Source organism: Ovis aries, chromosome X (genome assembly GCF_016772045.2).
Source record: "Ovis aries strain OAR_USU_Benz2616 breed Rambouillet chromosome X, ARS-UI_Ramb_v3.0, whole genome shotgun sequence".
NCBI lineage: Eukaryota > Metazoa > Chordata > Mammalia > Artiodactyla > Bovidae > Ovis > Ovis aries.
In genome coordinates, this window is record NC_056080.1 from 20,191,478 (window position 1) to 20,201,329 (window position 9,852).

The following is a 9,852-nucleotide window of genomic DNA, read 5'->3' on the forward strand; positions in this document are numbered from 1 at the left end:
ATTAATTTCATTTGTTTGATCACTTTTTAAAATCTTGTTAACTTGTTCTTAAGCATTAAATGAAATTTAAGCAGTAGGAAAATAATCTGAATTTATAAAGCAAGATGGAGCTGAACCCCATGTCTACTTATGGAGAAAGACATATTTTTTCTTCACTATCATTTATGTCCAAGTTACATAGATGACCTCTCAGATAATCTCTGAGTGTTTATTAAATTTCTCCAAGCTCCCAAATCAGTAGCAAGAATAGCATATGCCAGAGAATGCCAGTAATCATAGTGATAATGATGATAAAGTAATTTGTGAATAACACATGAATTTTATATGAATATAATTTCAGAATCAGACCAGCGTAAATGCTTTAACAGTGGCAACATGATTGGATTAAACATATAGCTTGTCCATATGGCTCAAGATCATACAGAAGAACTATGCAAAAAAGATCCTAATGACCCAGATAACCACGATGCTGTGATCACTCATCTAGAGCCAGACATCCTGAAGTGCAAAGTCAAGTGGTGGTGACGGAATTCCAGCTGAGCTATTTCAAATCCTAAAAGATGATGCTGTGAAAGTGCTGCACTCAATACACCAGCAAGTTTGGAAAACTTAGCAGTGGCCAGAGGACTGGAAGAGGTCAGTTTTCATTCCAGTCCCAAAGAAAGGTAATGCCAAAGGATGTTCAAACTACTGCACATTTGCACTCATCTCACACGCTAGCAAAGTAATGCTCAAAATTCTCCAAGCCAGACTTCAACAGTACATGAACCAAGAACTTCCAGATGTTCAAGCTGGATTTAGAAAAGGCAGAGGAACCAGAGATCAAATTGCCAAAATCTGTTGGATAATAGAAAAAGCAAGAGAGTTCCAGAAAAACATCTGCTTCATTGACTACGCCAAAGCCTTTGACTGTGTGGATCACAACAAACTGTGGAAAATTCTTCAAGAGATAGTAATATCAGACCACCTTACCTGCCTCCTGAGAAACGTGTATGCAGATCAAGAAGCAACAGTTAGAACCGGGCATGGAAAAATGGATTGGTTCCAACTTGGGAAAGGAGTATGTCAAGGTTGTATATTGTCATCCTGCTTGTTTAACTTTTATGCAGAGTACATCATGTGAAATGCTGGGCTGGATGAAGCACAAGCTGGAATCAGGATTGCAGGGAGAAATATCAACAACCTCAGATATGCAGATGATATCACCCTTATGGCAGAAAGGGAAGAGGAACTGAAGAGCCTCTTGATGAGAGTGAATGAGGAGAGTGAAATAGCTGGCTTAAAATGCAACATTCCAAAAATGAAGATCATGGCATTCGGTCCCATCACTTCATGGCAAATAGATGGGGAAACAATGGAAGCAGTGACAGACTTTATTTTGGGGGGCTCCAAAATCACTGCAGATAGTGACTACAACCATGAAATTAAAAGATGCTTGCTCCTTGGAAGAAAAGCTATGACAAGCCTAGACAGCATAGCAGAGACAACACTTTGCCAACAAAGATCCATATAGTCAAGGCTGTGGTTTTTCCAGTAGTCGTGAATGCATGTGAGAGTTGGACCATAAAGAAAGCTGAGCACCAAAGAATTGATGCTTTTGAATAGTGGTGTTGGAGAAGACTCTTGAGTCCCTTGGAGTGCAAGCATGGAATACCAGTTGAGCTATTTCAAATCCTGAAAGATGACGCTGTGAAAGTGCTGCATTAAATATGCCAGCAAATTTGGAAAACTCAGCAGTGGCCACAAGACTAGAAAAGGTCAGTTTTCATTCCAATCCCAAAGAAAGGCAATGCCGAAGAATACTCAAACTACCGTACAGTTGCACTCATCTCACACACTAGATGGTGATTGTAGCCATGAAATTAAAAGATGCTTACTCCTTGGAAGAAAAGTTATGACCAACCTAGATAGCATATTAAGAAACAGAGAGATTACTTTGCCAACAAAGGTCCATCTAGTCAAGGCTATGGTTTTTCCAGTGGTCATGTATGGATGTGAGAGTTGGACTGTGAAGAAAGCTGAGCACCGAAGAATTGAAGCTTTGAAACTGTGATGTTGGAGAAGACTCTTGAGAGTCCCTTGGACTGCAAGGAGGTCCAACCAGTCCATTCTAAAGGAGATCAGTCCTGGGTGTTCATTGGAAGGACTGATGCTAAAGCTGAAACTCCAATACTTTGGCCACCTCATGCAAAGAGTTGACTCATTGGAAAAGACCCTGATGCTGGGAGGGATTGGGTGCAGGAGGAGAAGGGGAAAACAGAGGATGAGATGGTTAGATGGCATCACCAACTCGATGGACATGTGTTTAAGTGAACTCCGGGTGTTGGTGATGGACAGGGAGGCCTGGCGCCTGCGATTCATGGGGTCGCAAAGAGTCGGGCACGACTGAGCAACTGAACTGAACTCCTTGGAAGGAAAGTCATGACCAACCTAGACAGCATATTGAAAAGCAGAGACATTACTTTGCCAACAAAGGTCCGTCTACTCAAGGCTATGGTTTTTCCAGTGGTCATGTATGAATGTGAGAGTTGGACTGTGAAGAAAGCTGAGCACCGAAGAATTAATGCTTTTGAACTGTGGTGTTGGAGAAGACTCTTGAGAGTCCCTTGGACTGCAAGGAGATCCAACCAGTCCATCTTAAAGAGATCAGTCCTGGGTGTTCATTGGAAGGACTGATGCTGAAGCTGAAACTCCAATACTTTGACCACCTGATGCAAAGAGCTGACACATTTGAAAAGACCCTGATGCTGGGAAAGATTGAGGGCAGGAGGAGAAGGGGACAACAGAGGATGAGATGGTTAGATGGCATCACCGACTCAATGGACATTGGTTTGGGTGGACTCTGGGAGTTGGTGATGGACAGGGAGGCCTGGCATGCTGTGGTTCATGGGGTCGCAAAGAGTCAGACAAGACTGAGTGACTGATCTGAACTAACTGAACTGGGCTGTGAGGAGATCCAACCAGTCCATCCTAAGGGAAATCAGTCCAGAATATTCATTTGAAGGGCTGATGCTGATGCTAAAGCTCTAATACTATGGCCATCTGATGCAAAGAACTGACTCATTTGAAAAGACCCTGATGCTGGGAAGGATTGAAGGCAGGAGGAGAAGGGGAAAACAGAGGATGAGATGGTTGGATGGCATCACCGACTTGATGGACATATGAGTTTGAGCAAGCTCCAAGAGTTGGTGATGGACAGGGAAGCCTGGCGTGCTACAGTCCATGGGGTTGCAAAGAGTCGGACATGACTGAGCAACTGAACTGAACCAAGATCATACAGTCTAACTTACTTTGGTGTATAAGATTTTATATGTTCTCTTTTTAATAACTTTTACTAAAATATAATTCACATATCATATAATTTACCCGTTTAAAATATACAATTCAGTAGTGTTTAATATTGGAGAAGATAATGGCAACTCACTCTAGTACTCTTGCCTGGAAAATCCCGTGGACGGAGGAGCCTGGTAGGCTGCAGTCCATGAGGTCACTAAGAGTCGGACACGACTAAGCAACTTCACTTTCACTTTTCACTTTCATGCATTGGAGAAGGGAATGGCAACCCAGTCCAGTGTTCTTGCTTGGAGAATCCCAGGGACAGGGGAACCTGGTGGGCTGCCGTCTATGGGGGTCACATAGAGTCAGATACGACTGAAGCAACTTAGCAGCAGTGTTTAATATATTCAGAGTTGTGGAACCATCACCACAATCTAGTTCCAGTATTTTTTCATCACTCCAAAAAAAGCCTATACCCATTAGGAACCTATTCTACTTCTCAAGACCCACCTACCCCATCCCTTGGCAACCACTTAATCTACTTTCTGTTTCTGTAAATTTGCCTGTTTCCACACATTTCCTATAAATAGAATATTTTGTGATTGGCTTCTTCGCCTTAGCATAGTGTTTTCAAGGTCTGTCCATGTTGTAGTTTGTGTTGGTGCATCATTCCTTTTTTATGGTGAAGTAATATTCCATATTGAAAAGCAGAGACATTATTTTGCCAACAAAGGTCCGTCTAGTTAAGGCTATGGTTTTTCCTGTGGTCATGTATGGATGTGAGAGTTGGACTGTGAAGAAAGCTGAGCACCGAAGAATTGATGCTTTTGAACTGTGGTGTTGGAGAAGACTCTTGAGAGTCCCTTGGACTGCAGGGAGGTCCAACTAGTCCATTCTGAAGGAGATAGGTCCTGGGTGTTCTTTGGAAGGAATGATGCTAAAGCTGAAGCTCCAGTACTTTGGCCACCTCATGCGAAGAGTTGACTCATTGGAAAACACCATGATGCTGGGAGGGATTGGGAGCAGGAGGAAAAGGGGACAACAGAGGATGAGATGGCTGGATGGCATCACTGACTCGATGGACGTGAGTCTGAGTGAACTCTGGGAGTTGGTGATGGACAGGGAGGCCTGGCGTGCTGCGATTCATGGGGTCGCAAACAGTCGGACACGACTGAGCGACTGAACTGAACTGAACTATTCCATTGTATGGATATATTACTTCTTCTGTATTTATTCATCAATTGAGGGACATGTGGGTTTTATGTTACTCTTTAAAAGGCTCTCTCATTGCTCTGTAGTCATATCCTAAGATAAACTTGGGTCATTCTTCTCATTTATTGTTTTAACACTAGGTGTCTCTGGAGTACAGATAATATATACATCCTCAACAAATGTAGAAATAACCCTCTTCAAGGTAATTTTCAAGAAATGTGTGCTATGAGTTCTATTTAATTATAAGTTTTTAAGTGTTTTAACAAAAACAGAGTAATGGAATCCACAAAGTGAAAGAAATCTTAAAAATCCCCTAGTATTAATCCTTGTTTTAGCAATGAAGAAAACACTGAGACCAAAAAAGATTAAGTTGCATAATAGTTGGAGTGAACATGATTTTAAGGTTATACCTCTTTGAAAAGATAAGGACTCTTGATATAAATTCTAGTGTAAAGTCATTCTCTGTATTTGGTAGTCATAGTTGGTATATAATCAGTTTTTATTCTAGTCTCACCTCACAATATAAATGTACATTGAGACATGAATTTCTGTATCCCACTCTTTTTATTAGCTGCTCTAGAACTGATTTACTTTTATAGTTGGGCCATCAAGCCCGTCTGCATATGTTTGGGTAGGGCTTTCTCAAATCAGGTTAATGGGCTAGTCCAGTCTATACCCACATAGTAAAATTCATTATTCTGTTGCTTACCTGTATAAATAGTATTAATTATTTCTTATTTTTCTTTTTTAGTGAGCATCACCAGTTTTATCCCACGTTTCAAGTTTCTAAGCATAGATCTGCCTGTGGTTGTGGAGACATTTGTCAAGTATCCTTTCTGATGTGACAGATATTTTAAAAGTGTGCTGCTTAGAACTTGATCAGTTTTATCTTGACTAGAGAGCTTGAATAGACCTTACAAGTATCAGTCTACAGCTAACACATTAAAAAAAATGGACTTTAGAGTTGAGAAAGATCAGATTGTACCTAGGAAGTTAAAGAAGAGAGATTGATTGGGAAGAGAGAAAGGTTAAGGTATGGAAGGGAAAGAACCTAGAAGACAAATTGAGAGTTGAAGTTTAGAGGTCTAAAAACCTTTGAGCATGTTTATAAAGGATGAAGTCTTCAGCTACTAAATGAGGCGATATGTTCCACCCCTCCTGAGCCTGTTGACTCTGACCAAATGGAGGAATGCATAAGGGACATCAAACTGATTTCCACTGCTGAAACAGCACTCCACAGAATCTCATGTGTTCTTTAGCATATTATGTTTGCATATAAAGAGATTTTTAATTGGTTATTATATAGAATTTGAATATATTTCAACAGTTTGAAAAGGTTCTTTATTTTTGTCACTTTTATATCTTTAATTTCTTTATTTAATGATTTGCAAAAAAACAGAGACAGAAAGTAAATGAGCAAATTTTAGTTAACAAATGAGTTACTGAAAAAAGGATACAGTCAAAATTGTACCTTGTAGACTGCAGCTTTATCTCAGAGATAGTTACACTATGGTCTTACAGATGATAATAAAATAGAGTTCAAGGGAATAAAATCTTAATAAATCTAAGCTATACTTTGTAAGGATTGAAGAGGAATTTTCCCTCATTTCTTATTCTTTCCATATTCCTTTCTCTTGTATCATTAAAGAGAAAGCCTTTCAAGGAATTCGTTACAGACTGCCTTAGTTTACAGGTGGTTGGCCTTCATTTTTTTTGTCAAGTTTTTTTAACTTTGAAATAATACAAATCATTTGTTTTAAATAGAGGTCTGAGAAGCAATAGCATTTACTGGTGGGCAGAGATTTTTAAAAAGGAGAGAAGTCACCTGTAATCTCAAATCCACTCCTCGTAAAATACACACTTCTGATTCCTAGAAATGGCTTTGCATGCAGACCTTACAGTAGGCTCCTTAACTGATTGCAACCAGGTATCTGATTTCCCTCTCGGGAGCTCTGGCAATTGTTAATGCAGTGCCCTGCTTTGCTTTGGACGGACAGTGGATTTTAAACTCTTTCCTAGATGCTACTCTTACCTCAGTGATTGGAGACAATGATGTCAAAGATCTGATAGGATTTTTCATCTTGCTTGGTGGCAGTGTACTTTTGGCTGCCAATGTGACCCTGGGCCTCTGGATGGTTACAGCACGGTAATATTTGGACTCATCTGATAGAATCTCTGAGTTACAATATATAATACTGAAAACCTTACTTGGTATGAAATAAAAAGTGATTCCTTAAAATTGCATTTTAGCCAACAACTTTAAGTCCTTTATTCAGCATATCCAAACTCTGGGATGGGGGAGAAACAGAAGAAATGAAAGACATACTCCATGATTAGTTTTACAGACTGAACCTACAAACTTCAGATGTTTGTGGAACAATTGAAACAAGTGCAAATTCATGTTAAACCATTTTTGTGTGGCTATATACTGTATTGAAATACTGTGAAGGAAAACAGAATTGGGTAGGATTAATTGAGAAAAAACTTCCTGAAAAAGCATCATTAATCCAGATTTGAAGAAGACCAGACTTTGGCCAAGTGGGAAGGTGAGCATTTTCTTGGTCTATATTTCTTGTCTTTAATCTTGTTGGAAAGTATTTTAAAATTCAGTGGTATGTTGGTGGCTCAGATGTTAAAGAATTCGCCTGCAGTGCTGGAGACCTGGGTTCAATCCCCGGGTCAGGATGATCTCTTGGAGAAGGGAAGGGCTACCCACTCCAGTATTCTTGCCTGGGAAATCCCATGGACAGAGGAGCCTGGCAGGCTACAGTCCATGGGGTTGCAATGAGTCAGACACGACTGAGCAACTAACACACGCATTGTTTTGTACTCTTGACAACTGAGGTCTGATTACAATTAATAAGATTCTATAAAAGAAACTGCCAATGCAAAAGGGAACATCTTTGTTAAATGATCCCAGTAAATGAACACCTCGGAAGTAGACTCTAATATCATGAGACATGTCTTGCCACCCAAGAGTTGCCTCTTTGATAATGTGCCCCCATACCCTCATAAAGCAGCAGCAGCCTTGACATTCAGAATGAGCTGTAGGAAGTATCTCCTACCTGCAGCATGTGAGCTTGAAACAGTTAGGGGTGAACCTCAAAACTGAGCAGCTCTTGCGGCAGATCACAAGACAGATCACAGAACCTTCTGCAGCCCTGGTTACCTTTCTCTACGAACTTCAAAGCTTGGAACCGCTCCAGAATAGACATTTTCTCTTGTGCTGCTGGGCCTACCTTGGACCTAGCTCCTAGGCCCCTGTCTTCAAGAAGCAATTACTCTAAGCCATGAAGCATACTCAGTCCTCACCAGTGTCTTCCATGTTTCTCTGTGTTGGGGAATTAAATACGTAGTTCTTCCTTTCTGCCTTTCCCCTAAGCTACCTCTGTGGGTCCACAAAAGACTTGGTAGTAGAGTGAGAATGGCTACATGTGAAAACAAATGTGGATTTGCTGGAGCCTGGTAACTGACTCGAGCCCGAAAGAGCCCTGCCTAGTTTGAGATCTTTCAGACTGGTGATGCAGCCGTGGAGGATCTAGGGAGTCAGTAGGCCAGTGTGAAGCTATTGGTATTAAAGCTATATGAGCATGCTGTTTCTTTGGTGAAAAATCTGTGCTCTCATATACTCAAAAACATCAATAGTCATATATCCAACTTTTTCACTAAGTGAGATATTCATGGGGTTCACCTCTTTCAGATTCCTGAGTTGCTCTTAGGCAATAAAACTTTTTAATCATTTTTAAGGAAACTTTAGATTGTGTTATAAATCTGCCTGCCTTCTTGAAGAGAAGTTGTATATTGAATATAATTTTAATATTTTTAAATGACCTCAATTACCACTACTTAAAAACTGTACAAATTATTGGTTTATCCTAGGGAAAAAGCATTTGTTCTATTCTCAGGCAGACAGTCTTTCAGGATTAAAGTATATTAGCAGAGTAATGCACAGACCTATTTAAAGCTTGGGGACTATCATGAAATATTTATATTATTGATTTGATTACATGAACTAAGCAGTTTACTAGTGGAATTGCTATATACATGCAGATCATTTTTTTAAAAAAAAACAGAAAAAAATTTAATAGATGAAATCTTACTCATAAACTCCTTTCTCTGGATGAAAAAAAAAAAAAAGCACATCATTTTCTTATGGCTTTTAAACACCTTGGTCTTCTGCTCCATCAGGTCAGAATTTGGGAACAGTCTATTAGGATATTGAGCAGTTCAGTCCTGTTTTTACAGAAATAGCCTCATTGTGTAAGAAAGGAAATGTTATGTGTTGTCTCTTCAGCCTCATTGTGGGCACTTATAGAGCAAGGACCATGTCATACTCATCTCTCAATCCCTGGCACAATGCATGAGACATCAAAACTACTTAATAAATGTGGTTGAATGAATGATGTTTAGTGTTATTTATGGATTAGAAAAGCATGTTCCTATTTAAGTAAGCTGTAAAACGTGTTATTGAATATTTCGTGTAAATATATGTTAACATAAAAAAATAGCTTGGAAGATCTTTGTGTCCCTGGTAGATTATCATCTTTATGAATATAGTTCATTTTGGTTTCTGTAGAGCCATTTTAAAAATGAATTATTTTAAGGATTTGGAGAAAGTGTTGTGTTGTCACTTGTTCAACAGTAAAACTGTATTTTCAGTGTTCCTACTCTGCATTGTCTACATTTTTGAGGGTTGTTTTTAATCACTTAAAACCTGTAAAGAATGTATATATCCTTTTCAGCATCTCTGAAAAGACATGCAGTCAAACTTGACCTTTTGATAATTGCTCTTATAGGTCATCTGTTTTAATGGTAAATTGTTTAAACAAGGGCTTCATGGGTATGTGGCTCTTAGTCATCAGTTTGTCCTGTGGTATTTATTGAATGTCCACATACTAGTGGTACACAGGTATTTTTTTCTATAAATCTTACAGCTGAGTTTAACTTGAAGATACCATAGTTGCTGGCATTCAACAATGTTTAGCAATAAAAATAAATGTGTACCAGCATTGTTTTATCATCTATGTGTTGTCTTTTTTTTTAATTTGTATTCTTTTCTGTCAAAATTGTTCCAGTACAATCTTAGATGTTTTAAAGTTCTTGATTCTAAACGCAGCCTCAGTTTTCACTTAAGCAATCATATATGAAAGTTGTTGACAGATCACAGAAGTCTTTTTAACGTGAAATCCCTGTGCTCTCACTACTGTTTTCGAAATGGCTTATTCATGGATGAGGAAAGAAGACTATCATGTTTCATTACTGTCTGGCAGAAGTCTTCTCTAAGTTAGGCGATGTTTTTAGGAATTCATGAAAAGAAGTGTTTTAACTATGATATTTGGTTCTTCTTCACTTTTTGCCCTGGTG

General features: G+C 39.1%; 1 protein-coding gene across 7 annotated transcripts in view; it reads left to right on the plus strand.

Moving 5' to 3' along the window:
- The window catches only part of MBTPS2 (membrane bound transcription factor peptidase, site 2), a 93,127-nt gene extending 83,617 nt beyond the window's left edge, over window positions 1-9,510 (plus strand). For 4 of the 7 annotated variants that reach the window (XM_060407737.1, XM_027963340.2, XM_042242037.1 and 1 more), the window contains 2 exons: window positions 5,240-5,315; window positions 6,416-9,510. In XM_060407737.1, the coding sequence (XP_060263720.1) occupies window positions 5,240-5,315; window positions 6,416-6,638 (299 nt within the window). In that variant the 3' untranslated portion in view covers window positions 6,639-9,510. Of the gene's footprint in view, window positions 1-340 lie in introns of all 7 variants that reach the window. The other 3 variants (XR_009598799.1, XM_042242036.2, XM_027963341.3) reach the window with 3 other exon arrangements.
- Window positions 9,511-9,852: the final 342 nt, after the last annotated feature.